The 15,095-nt window shown below is 48.1% G+C and overlaps 1 protein-coding gene across 2 annotated transcripts in view; it reads right to left on the bottom strand.

Moving 5' to 3' along the window:
* Positions 1-15,095, bottom strand: part of HSPG2 (heparan sulfate proteoglycan 2) — a 151,106-nt gene that overhangs the window by 115,674 nt on the left and 20,337 nt on the right. For both annotated transcript variants that reach the window (XM_070759428.1, XM_070759427.1), the window contains exons 2-5: positions 10,666-10,792; positions 10,472-10,555; positions 5,454-5,563; positions 1,555-1,613 (exon numbers count right to left, since the gene is read on the bottom strand). In XM_070759428.1, coding sequence (XP_070615529.1) covers positions 1,555-1,613; positions 5,454-5,563; positions 10,472-10,555; positions 10,666-10,792 — 380 coding nt within the window. The remainder of the gene's footprint in view (positions 1-1,554; positions 1,614-5,453; positions 5,564-10,471; positions 10,556-10,665; positions 10,793-15,095) is intronic.

Raw genomic sequence — 15,095 nt, forward strand, 5'->3', positions numbered from 1 at the left:
CTTGAACTTTCCTTAGGCAAGTCCTAATGGCTTAGGACCAGATTACCTACGGAAACGTCGTCTGCATCATATACCCCAGTGGACGGTTAGGTCCCACAGAGTCGGTCTTCCCCAGGTCCTGTCGGCCAGACAATGTTGTTTGGCAGGGCCTAGGGGAAGAGCCTTCTCTGTGGTGGCCCTGGCCCTCCGGAGATACGTACCGCCCCCTCCCTCCTGGCGTTTTGCAAAGTTTTGAAGACCCATCTTTGCCGGTGAGCATGGGGGCCGTGAGTATTGAGATCAATTCGGTCCGTAGCCCTGAGTGATTGATTAGGCGAACATGGATGCTTGTGTTGGGATGAATGGGGTACTTTTAATTTTTTAGTTTTTTCATAGTAATTTTTAATATTAGATTTCTATACATGTGTATTGTACTGTATTTGTTATGTTGTACACCGCCCTGAGTCATCTGAGAAGGGTGGCGTGGAAATCTAATAATAATAATTAATAATTAATAAAATAATTAAACTAATATTATTATTAATAATAATAATAACAACAACACTTTCTGCCTGGGACTTCTATAGAGGCTCAAACTCTGCCCCAAAGCCCTTCTCCAGGTCCTGTCAGCCAAACAATGTCGCCTGGCGGAGCTGCGGGGAAGGGCCTTCTCTGTGGCTGCTCCAGTTTTATGGAACCAACTTCCCCTGGAGATTCGTATGGCCCTCATCCTCACGGTCTTTCAAAAAGCCCTTAAAACATAGCTCTGTCGACAGGCATGGGGCCATTGAGCATCATACTCTGCTCCGGCCAGCTGCTATGAATGTATGAAGAATGAATGTTTATTATTGGGTTTTCTTACTGTATTTCATAATTGTATGTATGTATGTATGTATGTATGTATGTATGTATGTATGTATTTATTTATTTGACTTATACGCCGCCCCACTTTGTGGACTCTGGGCAATTTACAACATTTTGGTAAAACATTTCTAGGCCAATTAATTAATTAGTTAATTTTTTAAAATTATTATTTATTAGATTTGTATGCCGCCCCTCTCCGGAGACAATTTAAAAATTGTCTTAAAAGCTAAACATTTAAAATCAAAGAGTCGCATACATACTCTCACACCGAATACATTCATTGGGCAGAAGCTGGGGTCTAATGACCCCAATCCTGGCAACACAAATATGTTTTCAAATTCTTACAGAAAACAAGGAAGGTGGGGGCAGTGCAAATCTCTGGGGGGAGTTGATTCCAGAGGGCCGGGCCCCCCATAGAGAAGGCTCTTCTCCTAGGTCCCGCCAGCCGGCATTGTCTGTGGGACCTAACCGGACGCTGGGATTCGTGCGGCAGAAGGCGGTCTCGGAGATAATCTGGTCCTATGCCATGTAGGGCTTTATAGGTCATAACCAACACTTTGAATTGTGTCCGGAAACTAATCGGCAGCCAATGCAGTCCGCAGAATGATGTTTTTTTAATCCTTGTAAGCCGCTCTGAATCCACTTAGAGAAGGCTGGCTAGAAATCTAATAAATAAGTAAGTAAATAAAATAAAGCAGCCTGGATACTCACTTGATAAAAACCACGCTGACCGATTGCTCCCCAGGGATCTTGAGGTATTCGGATTCCAGCTTAAGAGAAGGGAGGAGAAAAACCTGGTTTCAGACACTTTTTGGGGGCAGGGGGACTTTCAGTTAAATCAAGTCGATTTTAACCCCAATTTAAATCATGCTCTAAAACACGAGTAAAAAAAAAAAGGCTTGGTTTAAATCAACTCGATTTAAACCATAATTTTTAAGGAGCAGCTGTCGTCTCTGCAGTTGACTCACCAACAGTCCCAATATTGCAGGATATACGGCCTCACACTACACCTTCAGGTGTCTGGCATGCGCATTTGCGCAGGAAGCAAAATCTCATGATGGGATGTTGTGCAAGAGAGAATTTTTGGCGGGGTTTTTTTGCAAAAAAGCAAAGACCATCAAAATATCTCTCCCGCTCGTCCTCTTCCGAGATTTTGCTTCCTGCACATGAGCAAATGCAAAATCTCGCATGCGCCACACCCAAAGCTACATGTGCAGGTCCAGTTTTACTACCGCTGTGATGGCGTCAACCATACTGTAGGAACCTAATACCGATACCTAAGCTCCATTTCATGCCGAATAAACGAAATTATTAATGTATCTTAAATAGGTACATTAATAATTTAGTTTATTCGGCATGAAATGGAGCCTAAACAGAAAACTATCTTTAGATAGATTTTTACTCCGAAAGCATTTGATTAAAATAAACTGGATAAAAATTTAAAAAAAATCCAATTTGAATTTTAAAAAATCCAATTTAATTTTTTAAAATAAAATATTATATATGTGTGTATTACAAAAATAAATTGTATTTAATTATATATTTGTGTGTGTGTGTGTGTCTTGGAATAGAATAGAATAGAATTTTATTGGTCAGGTGTGATTGGATACACAAGGAATTGGTCTTGGTGCCTATGCTCTCAGCATACATAAATGATACATTTGTCAAGAATCATGTGGTACAATACTTAATGATTGTCATAGGGGTCAAATAATCAATATTAATAAAAAATCTTAGGATACAAGCAACAAGTTACAGTCATACGATTCTAAGTGGGAGGAAAAGAATGATAGGAATGATGAGAAAAAACTAGTAAAAATAGAAGTGCAGATTTAGTAAAAAGTCTGACAATGTTGAGGGAATTATTTGTTTAGCAGAGCGATGGCATTCAGGGGAAAAACTGTTCTTGTGTCTATTTGGGTTTCTTCCCATGTTTCACGGGAAGAAACTGACACGGGAAGAAAGCCGAATATGTCAAGACCTTCATACCCGTGAAAATCTATGAAAACAAATATATATACACTGCTCAAAATAAAATAAAATAAAGGGAACACTTAAACAACACAATATAACTCCAAGTAAATCAAACTTCTGTGAAATCAAACTGTCCATTCAGGAAGCAACTCTGATTGACAATCCATTTCACATGCTGTTGTGAGCATTCAACTTTGTAGAAACATAGAAACATAGAAACATAGAAGACTGACGGCAGAAAAAGACCTCTTGGTCCATCTAGTCTGCCCTTTTACTATTTCCTGTATTTTATCTTAGGATGGATATATGTTTATCCCAGGCATGTTTAAATTCAGTTACTGTGGATTTCCCAACCACGTCTGCTGGAAGTTTGTTCCAAGGATCTACTACTCTTTCAGTAAAATAATATTTTCTCATGTTGCCTTTGATCTTTCCCCCAACTAACTTCAGATTGTGTCCCCTTGTTCTTGTGTTCACTTTCCTGTTAAAAACACTTCCCTCCTGAACCCTATTTAACCCTTTAACATATTTAAATGTTTCGATCATGTCCCCCCTTTTCCTTCTGTCTTCCAGACTATACAGATTGAGTTCATTCAGTCTTTCCTGATACGTTTTATACTTAAGACCTTCCACCATTCTTGTAGCCCGTCTTTGGACCCTTTCAATTTTGTCAATATCTTTTTGTAGGTGAGGTCTCCAGAACTGAACACAGTACTCCAAATGTGGTCTCACCAGCGCTCTATATAAGGGGATCACAATCTCCCTCTTCCTGCTTGTTATACCCCTAGCTATGCAGCCAAGCATCCTACTTGCCTTTCCTACCGCCCGACCACACTGTTCACCCATTTTGAGACTGTCAGAAATCACTACCCCTAAATCCTTCTCTTCTGAAGTTTTTGCTAACACAGAACTGCCAATGCAATACTCAGATTTAGGATTCCTTTTCCCCAAGTGCATTATTTTACATTTGGAAACATTAAACTGCAGTTTCCATTGCTTTGACCATTTATCTAGTAACGCTAAATCATTTACCATATTACAGACCCCTCCAGGAATATCAACCCTATTGCACACTTTAGAGTCATCGGCAAATAGGCAAACCTTCCCTACCAAACCTTCCCCTATGTCACTCACAAACATATTAAAAAGAATAGGACCCAGAACAGACCCTTGTGGCACACCGCTTGTAACCTGACTCTGCTCAGAATACTCGCCATTAACAATAACTCTCTGATGTCTATGCTTCAGCCAGCTTGAAATCCACTGAACTATCCAGGGATTAAGTCCAATCTTCACTAATTTATCTATCAGCTCTTTATGTGGAACCGTATCAAAGGCTTTGCTGAAGTCCAGATAGGCAATATCCACGGCACCACCTTGATCCAACACCTTTGTGACATAGTCAAAGAACTCAATGAGATTAGTCTGACACGATTTGCCTTCAGTAAAGCCATGCTGATTTGGGTCCAATAAGTTATTGTTTTTTAGATGCTGATTTATCCTCTTTTTGAGTAGAGTCTCCATCATTTTAACTACAACTGATGTCAAGCTAACTGGCCTGTAGTTACCAGCTTCTTCTCTACTGCCCTTCTTGTGGATAGGCACAACACTGGCCATTCTCCAATCCTCAGGAACATCTCCTGTTAACAGGGATTTGTTAAACAAATCAGTCAGGGGGGTAGCAATGATAGATCTGAGTTCTTTAAGAACTCTGGGGTGGATGCCATCTGGACCCATTGCCTTATTTATCTTTAATCTTTCAAGTTCTTCTAAGACATCAGCTTCTAAGATCACTGGAGCTGAATCCGTACAGCTGGAAGCAATGCTATATCCCTCTATAGTATTATTATTATTATTTTGTAAGGTGTCTTTTGAGAAAACTGAACAGAAGTAGCTATTGAAATGGTCAGCGATCTCCTTATTCCCATCAATGTATGTATTATTCCCGGTACTAAGCTTTGTGATGCTGCAGTTTTTCTTCTTCCTATCACTAATATATCTGAAGAAGGTTTTATCCCCCTTCTTTACAGATTTTGCTATTTCTTCCTCTTTTGAGGCTTTAGCAGCATATATTATCTGTTTCGCCTCCTTCTGTCTCATTTTATACACCTCTCTATCAGCTTTGTACAGAACAAAGAATTCAATGAGAATATTTCATTCATTCAGATCTAGGATGTGTTCTTTGAGTGTTTCCCTTATTTTTTTGAGCAGTATATATATTTAACCATTGATTTTTATCCACCCTGCTCTAACCCATCCCTGCAGCTTCTGGACCACGGTTCAATCTGAGGATCTCTGAAAAGAAAGACAGGATGTCTCAAAGCGACCCGTGGGATATTTCACAGTCAGGGAGGTCAGCTCCGAGTAACTTTAAATCCAGCACGTTTTCAGAACCCCAATCTCCTTCGAAGAGAGAGGGGGCTCGGAATTGGCTGCAGGGGGAGACCCTCTCTCAGCCTGGCCTACCTCACAAGGTTGCCGTTGGGATAAAAGGCGGCAGGTAGAGAAGGCCGAGCCAAACCTGCTTGCCTTCTGCTGCAGATGGATGGATGGAAGGAGACCAGGGACGACTTTTAACCGAGAGGCCCCAGAGAGGGATTTGGGGACAAATTGCCGGGGGTGGGGGAGACCCTCACCGTATCCACGACGGCTTCGGACACTTCCTGGAAAGCCTCGGAGTTGACATCTTCCAGGCGGGGGCTGTATTCAATGGAATGGGTGAAGTTCACCAGGGCCCGGAAGTAGACTGCGGAGAAAAGGGGGACGGGTGAGGAAGGCCTGGCAGAGAGGTGCCGAGTGTGTCACACATTGCACGCTTCACTTTGAAAGGAAGGGATGAAACCGTGCTGAGCAAGGCTTTCACACAACCCTCTTGCTAACTTCCTGCCTGCGCAGCTGGAGCCCAAAGTAGGCCCTGCCCTGAAGCCCATGGTGCCGAGCAGATGTTTTGGATCCAGTCCTTATGGTCCCTGAGGAGAAAGTTTGGAGGAAACATAGAAGATTGACGGCAGAAAAAGACCTCATGGTCCATCTACTCTGCACTTATACTATTTCCTGTATTTTATCTTAGGATGGATCTGTGTTTATCCCAGGTATGTTTCAATCCAGTGACTGTGGATTGACCAACTGCGTCTGCTGGAAGTTTGTTCCAAGCATCTACTGCTCTTTCAGTAAAATAATATTTTCTCACACTGCTTTTGATCTTTCCCCCAACTAACCTGAGATTGTGGCACCTCGTATTGAAAGTATTGAAACCACTATCCCCCAGAACCTTAATTAACCCTTCAACATATTTAAATGTTTCGGTCATGTCCCCCCTTTCCCTTCGGTCCTCCAGACTATATAGATTGAGTTCATTAAGTTGTTCCTGATCACTTTTTTGCTTCAGACCGTCCACCATTCTTGTAGCCTGTCTTTGGACCCCTTCAATTTTATCATTATCTTTTGGTAGATGAGGTCTCCAGAACTGAACACAATATTCCAAATGGGGTCTCAGCAGCGCTCTATACACTGGGATCACAATCTCCCTCTTCCTGCTTGTTATACCTCTAGCTATGCAGCCAAGCATTCTACTTGCTTTCCCTACCACCTGACCGCACTGTTCATCCATTTTGAGACTGTCAGAAATCCCTACCCCTAAATCCTTCTCTTCTGAAGTTTTTGCTAACACAGAACAGAGGACACACTGAGATTCGCCAGGCGCCTGTCCCTCAGACCCTTTCCTCCTCTGAGGCAGCTGTGGGGGCAAGCGAGCCAGCAACAGAAGGGGCCGAGGCCTTCCACCCCCGGCTTTCACAAGGGCAGCCTGCCGAGAGGCCCAGCCGGCGGCCTAATTCCAGGCCCAGCTGGACGGCCACAGTGGCCAGCGGCAGGGATGGGAGTGGGAGAAGGCCCACAGGCCGGCCTGTGTCAGGAGCTGAGGGCGACCGCCACCTTCAGCCACTGCTGGCTTCCTCCCATTGCAAAGAATCTGCAGGTCGCGGCCTAGTCTCGCCCCCTTTCCAGAGGCAAAGGGGAGAGAGGCCAGCTATGGAAGAACAAGACTGGTGGGGAGAGAGGTGGCAGAAGGACAACCTGGCTGGCTGAGGAGACCACCTCCATGCCCAAATCCAGGATGGAAAGGAAGGTTTCGTGAAGAGATGGACCAGCCTCCCTCAGCCTCGACAGCCCACCGTTCCCTCAGCGTGGACAGCCACTGTTCCGGGTTCATGCAGGGTGAAAAATACCAGGGAAAGAGAGCCCGGGCGAATCTTTCGCCTCCCCTCCCACTTGCACATTCTTAAATTCCAGGGTGCCCACCCTTCTGCAGGGCCGGGGAGGAGGGGGGGCGTCGTTCATCCCTCGCTCATAATGGTCCCATTCAGAGCTCGGCTGCCTACGGTGCCCCCGTGACTCGGCCCAGCCGCGCCTCGAAGGCCCCACCCGCCTGCAAGAGTCACCCTGAAAGAATGTTGCCTTGCCCCTGCATTCGAAGGCAGGACGGAAAAGGGGGGGGGGGCTCTGCAGCTTCCTGCGGGCAAGCTATCCCACAGCGCTGGGGGGGGGGGGAGGACGTGCCAGGCCAGGCGTGTCCTGCGCCCTGCCTCTTTTTCCTTCCACACACACCTCTGTGAACCAGCAACTCGGCTTTCAGTTGGAGCCAGGGAACAGTTCCCCTGACCGCCTGCAGAGTGCCACGGCTGAGACCAGGAGGAAAAGGCTGGGAACATCTCTTTGGGGGGGGGGGCGGCTCAGGAGAAAGAAAAAACCCCTCACCGATGAGAAAGGGCTGTGGGGCTTCTCATCCCCATTGTGGGAGGGGATTGTTAGCACATCTGGACTTCCAGATGTAAAAGGAGGAGAGAGAGAGAGGGATGGAAGCCTCAGCCACCAAGCCAGGCCACAGCATTGCAAAAGAGAAATGAGTCAGAGCCCCCCAACCGATGCGGAGGGAGGGGGAGAGAGGGCACGGCCCCCCCAGGTCCAGAGGTGGGGAGGAGGGGAAGCCAGGAAGGCTGTCCTGCAATGCAGTGCAGGCCGTGGGCCTCCCTCCCCCCCATCGGTCCTTCTGCAGGGGGGACACACACAATGCAGTGCTGGAGTTTCGCCTCCTTTTAAGGCGGCAGGGAGCTGCCTGCAGCTGCGAAGGGAGAACAATGCGGAGAAGGGCTCCGGGCTGAGTCAGCTTCCCCTGGATATGTTCAGAGGCCCTAGACCTTGCTTGGGGGGTGGGGAGAGGGGAGAGCAGAGAACACAAGGAGACTGAGGAGTGGGTGGATGTGGGAGTAGATTTTGCCAGAGATATTTAATTTAATTTATTTAACTTTTAAGATGGGGGGGACCTCAAGCTCACAGCCCCAGAAAAGTCCCTTTTAAGGCAGTGCTTCTCAATTATTTTCTGCTACGCTCTCCCTCCCCACACACTCCAAACTCTCCACCAATACCCATGTTGCGGCCCGGCCCACCTGCTACCCACCAAATTGCGCCCCAATACAAAATACGCATCTTATCTTTCGACGTGTGTTCCTCATTGTTGTATCCGGGGCCCATTCTAAAAGAAAATGTCTCGTGGGTTTGAGACGTTTGACCGAACTCGCAAGACGTTTTTCTTTTAGAATGGCCTGCTCGGGACACAGCACCGAGGAACGTGACGGAGGTACTGGTTACAAGCGTCAGGTGGGACACGCGTCGTTACTCCCTGCGGTAAAAAATAAATAAATAACACGTTCCCCGGGGTCACATGCCCCCTCTGGCATCGCTCTGCACCTCCCCAGGGGGGAACGCACACCGCTATTTGCGAAGCGCCGCTTGAAGGACTAGCACAGCCAGCAGAGTTCTTCCTGCACCCCTTGCGAACAGATGTGCCGCCGCTTCAATGGCCCCACTAGGCCGATGGATCAAATCCCAACGGAGTTCTGATCACGTGCCAAGCCAAGCTAGGCCGAAAATGTGTTTTTGACCTCTGGACCAGCCGCCATGGAGCCCTTCTCTCCAGGCCTGACACCCATCCCGTAATCCAGGTCGCAAGGGCTCCCACTGCTTTTCCAGCCTGGAATTGATTTCTTTGACTTCCTCAGCCCAGGAAGGGATCCAATAGCCCGAGTGGGCCGCCACTTACTGAGTGGAGCCTCATCGTCTGGCTCGGGGGCAGCCATGTTGGCAGGCGCAGGGGGGCCCGCAGGAGAAGGAAGAGGAGAAGGAGGAAGAGGAGGAGAAGGGAGGTCTGCAGAGAAAGAGAAAGAAGGGGAGAAGACAAAAGGAAGAAAACATCTGGAAGAATCCAGGCACGAGGCAGAAGCAGAGGAAAAACACGGATTCGCCCCCCCCCTCCTCGTGGGAAGCCCATTCATTCTCTCCCTCGTGGCCCTGACTAGCCACCCCGTTTCAGGCTTCTCACAGAGATCCACCACACCCACGAAAGTCCCACAGCAGAGAAGGCTTCTTTCCTCCCACCTCAGGAAACTCCCTGGTTTTTCCTAGGCCGAAGCCAAAGCCACAAAATCTGATAGTAGCCCCCGGCTTCCGGGCTTGACCCCCAGATGGACGTGTGGGAGAATGGCTAGACGGTGAGGTGGGGGGAAGAAAGACACGTCCCCAGATGGGTTGTGAGCGCTCTCTCTCCACGCACCCACATTGGCAGGCCTTGAGCTGTCGAGGCCCAGCTGCCTCTGATGAACTGCTGCGCCAGCTGTGTCCCAGAAAAAAGTGGGATGTTGGGGGGGGGGTGTTGGCCCTGCTTTCTGGACCGGCAGTTGTCCGAAATAAGTGAGCCCAGTGGCGGCCAGATCTCCTTACTGCTTCCCAGGGGAGAGAAGGAAGAAGCAAACAAACGCGCACACACACACGTAAACACACACACCACCACACATCTGTCAGGCTCGGAGAGGAAAGAGCAGCAGCAAATGAAAAAAAAAGGAGGGTGTGTGTTTGAGGGCAACAGATAGAGCTGGGTTCAAGAGAAGACAAGGATGTCGGAAAAGAGCCACTGGGGAGCGGATTTTGCACGGGGCAGGCCGAAAAGGCTTGACCGCCATCCAGCAAACCTTCCAGCCGCCGTCTCTGGAGACAGCAAGAGGAGCTGTCGTCCGAGACTTCTCGTAGGGAGGCCTCCTGCACCGGGGACCTTAACTCTGCATGGAGGGCTTGAAGGCAAACGTGGCCTCTCTTTGGTTATTTTCCAGCACCGGGGAAGGTCTGAGAAAGCATCTCTTCCTCCCTCTGTTGTAGGCGAGAAAGAAGGAAGGGAAGCCATCTGCTAGAACGCTCTCAAAAACAGACAGGAATCGGCCTGGGGACTCTTCCAGACAGACCGGCCCACAGCCCTTCCCATCCACGCTCCCGGATGATCTGCTCCGCACGCTGCCAGAGGACACTCTTGCACGTGGACCAGCTTTGGCCTCTTGCACGTGGACCAGCTTTGGCCTCGGCACCTGAGAAGCGCTGGGGAACCAGCCGTTTTCCAGCATCCTCTGCAGCTCCACGGACCGCCAATCTGGATCTCAGGAATACAGAGTGGGTCCGAGGGGCCTTGTCCAGAACCAGACCCTTCGCCGAGGGACGGCGCTTTGGAGGCATTTGGAGAACCGCAGGGGAACCCCCCCCCTCCTGTCTCACCAACCACCCTCCTCCCTTTGTGCGAGATCCCGGACACCCCCTAATTCCGGCACACCCTTACCTGTGAAGGGGAGTGACTCGCTGGAGCCGCCTGTGGGCTCGACTGGGATGGTCCCGCTGCCGTTCTCACCGCTTCCATACTCATCTGCAAGAACCACATGTTTCAATGGATAGGAGAAGAACCAAAGTGGGTGCCTGAAGCAGCTCGGCCAGTCGCCGAAGACCCCTCTCCAGCTCATCCTCTTCTAGGCTCACCTCCCGACGGGCCTCCAGCGATGAGATCCTCATCGTCAAAAGTGCTATCGTAAAACAAGTGTGTGACCTCCAACTCGGTGTCCTCCGGGAACGAGGCCTCGTCCAGTCGTCTGGAGGCTTGCGTTACCTGCAAAAGAGAGGAAGGGGCGTTTGGAGAGGGGGGGCTATCCCGCAGCCCTGGTTGACCTCCTGCCCGCATGCCTACAATTCAATTCCAATCTTTTGCGTTTAGGGGATTGCAACCCCTGGGGCCATGTAGGGAAACTCCCTGCCCAGAGAAACAGCATCAAGAGAATTATATGGGCCTTGGCAAGAGCCCAAACTGGCAGACCTGAAAGGGAGGTGGGGCTTGTTCCGAGAGACCCATTGGGGGGGGAAACCAGGGTCCTCAAAGTGCTCTGGGGTGGAAGGGCAGATGCTGTGACTTCCTGGGGTTGGAACCTCGAGAGCTCTCGGGCGGCAAGGATGGTGGCGAGGAAGGAATGCCACGCACAGCAGCCTGCCCTGCAATCCTTCATTCACACATCCCCTCCCGCACCAAGAGAGGCAACGGATGATGCCAGATTCTCAGCCAACCTAGAAAACCTACAGATGATGCTCTGAACGGAATTCCCCACTGGCTCCAAGAGGACCCTGAGACAGGCAGGAGCCAAGATGGGCCTTGGAGAAGGGATGCGCATGGCCATGCTGGCACAGCTATCAAACATAGCGTGTCCAGGGGGAAAAGCATTTTGAAATTCCCTGATATTTCCCTGCAACTTGTGATCTAGTTAAGGCACGGTCGTAGATGATGTCATACCAAACGGCTAAGCCATGGAAAAATATCAGTAGCTGAGGAAGCAAGTTGTTGCCACAGTTATGCTCATTTTTGCTTGACTCTGCCAGGCAGCGCAATCCGGGTTTTTTTTTTTACATGATTTTCCCCTGGTTTTTAAACTTTTTAATCCCCCCCCCCCTGATTTATTCACAAATTCCCTGATAATTCCCTGATATTTCCCGAACCGCCGATTTCCCTGATAATTCCCCGATCTCCCTGTTTTCCACGTTTGCTGGACACCCTACAAGCAGTAGCCTGCGGCATCTCGTGTTTGCAGGCTTTCAAATCAGATTAGTGCTTTTGCAAATGCGGGAAAGGTTATTTCCCCCGCCCACCCACCCACACCGCAGTAACGGCCAAAAAAGAGATCAAATTATTTTATTTTTTTTATTTTATTTTATTAATAGAGTTGAAAGGGACCGTTAGGTCATCGAGTCCAACCCCCTGCCTGAGCAGGAAACCCTACAGCACCCCAGCCAAATGGAAGTCCAATCTCCTCTTGAAGGTGTCCAGAGTTGGGGAGTTCACCACCTCCCCTGGCAGGCAGTTCCATTGGTTGATCGCTCTGACCGTCAGGAAGTTCTTCCTTATTTCCAGGTTGTCGAATTTGTCGAAACTCCTCGCAGCCGCTATCAGCCATGCACCAAGGATGCCACTCGTTTGAGGGACAGCCACAGGGCATCCCTGAAGCAAGCCCAAAATCCTTGCGCGGAAAGAAATGCGCTCCGTGCTGGCAAACCGCGGCCACCAGTTTGAAGGGAGGCCAAGAGGCTCAAAGGAGTCCCTCCTGCTTGCTCTCACTCCTTAGGAATTCGAGGACAGACTTCCCCTAGCGATGGAGGTTCTGCCTTTTAGAGCAGTGGTTCTCAACCTGGGGGTCGGGATCCCTTTGGGGGTCGAATGACAGTTTCTCAGGGGCCGCCTAAGACCATGGGAAAAGACAAATTTCCCATGGTGTTAGGAGCTAAAGTTTCTATTCTGGCCCCTTGGAACATATCTTTACAATCCATCCAAATCAGGCGTTTACAGTGAGGGTGTCCCTGCCAATCAGCTTAATAATAATAATAATAATAATAATAATAATAATAATAATAATAATAATAATAATAATTTATTAGATTTGTATGCCACCCATCTCCGAAGACTCGGGGCGGCTCACAACAATGATAAGAACAATATTATAGTGGCACAAATCTAATATTAAAAGAAATAACTAAAACCCTAAAGCTAAAGCTCTGTTGGGAGCATTTTGGCGCTAGACTTATGGCTGGGGTCACCACAACATGAGGAACTGTATTAAGGGGTCACAGCATTAGAAAGGTTGAGAACCACTGCTTTAGAGCCACCCTGGCCTGCCATTTCTAAACTCAGCGCCGGCTGGGGGGAATGATGGGGAGGTGTAAAACTGCACGTTTGAGAAGATGCCCTTTCACCAGAAGATGGAATTAAAAGAAAAAAAGAGGAATCAGACTATTATAGAATTTGGAATAGATTTTACAATTGGCTAGAAGTTAGGAATCAAAGAAAGAAGCAGAAAAAAACTAAAATCTAAATGATAAAATACATGTTTATATGAAACTACCGGTTAAATTACTAATGGCAAAAAACATATGCCAACTGAAATTGCACTTTAGCATATAGACTTATATACCTCTTCACAGTGTTTTACAGCCCTCTCTAAGCAGTTTACAGAATCAGCCTCTTGCCCCTAACAATCTGGGTCCTCATTTTACCCACCTTGGAAGGATGAAAAGCTGTATACATACTACTAAGGAAGTAGTATATATAATTTGACACGAAATACTGTAGAATATTTATTTATTCAACTTCAACTTCTATGCCGCCCAATCCTAAAGGACTCAGGACGGCTTACAATAATAATATAAATAGAAAAACATCTATTTTTCACCCTTTCTTTTTTTTCTTTGTATGTTTTGTTTGTTTTGACTGTTTTTATATGTAGAAATTTAATAAAGATTATTCTTTAAAATAATATAAATCTAAATACAAATAGATATAGAACAATAAAAAGAAGTTGAATACAATCTAAAACTATAAAACCCCGTATTAAAAAGAAACCCATATTGTATAGTGTTCTCAATGTTTATATTTGTACATATTCTGTATTTGTTCAATTTGATTTTTGTCTTATTTTTTATTTTTATTTATTTTTCTTTGTCTTTTTTGGTATTTGTGGTTTGTATTTGTGGTTTTTTTTAACATTGGGAAAATTAATAAAGACTGTTTAAAAAAAAATAGAAGATGCCTTTTCGCCAGATGTTCCTGAGCCAGGATGGACATGCCAAATGACTAGGGTTGCTCTTCTACGACATGTGGACTTCAACTCCCAGAATTCCTGAGCTAGCATGATTGGTTCAGGAATTCTGGGAGTTGAAGTCCACAAGTCATACAAGAGCCAACTTTGCCTCCCCTTGTTGGGAAAAGTAGAATGGCTTTCTTCAAAGACCTGGGTTTCTCGCCCCATGTAGGCAGAGATGGTTCTGGGCTACCAGAAAGGGCCCAGAGATAAGCAAGGGTTGAGGGGTGGTGAGCACAGCCTCCTGCCAGCCAGCATGTCCAGGAAGAACGACATGTCAAACTGCCCAAGTGGATCTGGGAGGATCCCCTGTGATCCCTTTAGCCCAATGTTGGCAAACCTATGACACAAGTGCAACAGGTGCCACGCGGAGCCATATCTGCTGGCACGCGAGCTGTTACCCTAGCTCAGCTCCAACGTGCATGTGTGCGCCGGCCAGCTGATTTTTGGCTCGCACAGAGGCGGTGGGAGGGGATTTTTGGTTTCCAGAGAGCCTCCGGGAGGATGGGGGAGGGCATTTTTACCCTCCCTGGCTGCAGGGAAGCCTTTGGAGCCTGGGGAGGCCGAAACACGAGCTTACCGGGGCCACCAGAAGTTGAGAAACAGTCCATTTCCAGCCTCCAGAGGGCCTCTGGGGGGCAAGGGAAGCTGTTTTCGCCCTCCCCAGACATTGAATTATGGGCGTGGGCACTTGTGCACGCACTTTCAGCACCTGAGGGAAAAAAAGGTTCGCCATCCATGCTTTAGCCTCCGGCCTGCTGGTTTAGGCAAAGGAAGCTGACGGCTACGATCCAGAGTTAGGGGAGATTTTAAGAGCTACCTGGGCCCTCCATCTCCGTCAGCGCCTCTCCTCAAGGAGACCTCAGGTGAAGGCAAAGCAGCAGCCAGTCCCACCGTTGGGCCGCCCAGGGCTACAGATCATCCGGACAGGAATTCGTCAAAGCAGCATTTTCCTATGCAAACACGGCCGGTCGCATTACTGCAGGCTGGCCGGGCCGTAGACAAAAGGCTGAGCCCGCCGGCATCAAATGGGGATTTAACCGGCCGGCCAGCCCTTTTTGTGAAAGGAAGAGGGGAAGTAGGAGCTGGGAAAACCGTGGGGCCTGGGAAGGCGGGCAGGGCACCGTGCCAACCCGCCGGCATCTGTCTTGGTCCTCGGGGCTCTGCCTCATCCAGATGCTTGTAAGCCGGACGGCCAGTAGCCTTGGTCCACCTGGCTGAGAGAGTTGAAATGGGCATTATCCGCTGGATGGAGGCACAGGAGGGAAAAAAGATGCCCACAGGAAGGGTGGTCCA

The sequence above is a fragment of the Erythrolamprus reginae genome, chromosome 8, assembly GCF_031021105.1.
Source record: "Erythrolamprus reginae isolate rEryReg1 chromosome 8, rEryReg1.hap1, whole genome shotgun sequence".
Taxonomy (NCBI): domain Eukaryota; kingdom Metazoa; phylum Chordata; class Lepidosauria; order Squamata; family Dipsadidae; genus Erythrolamprus; species Erythrolamprus reginae.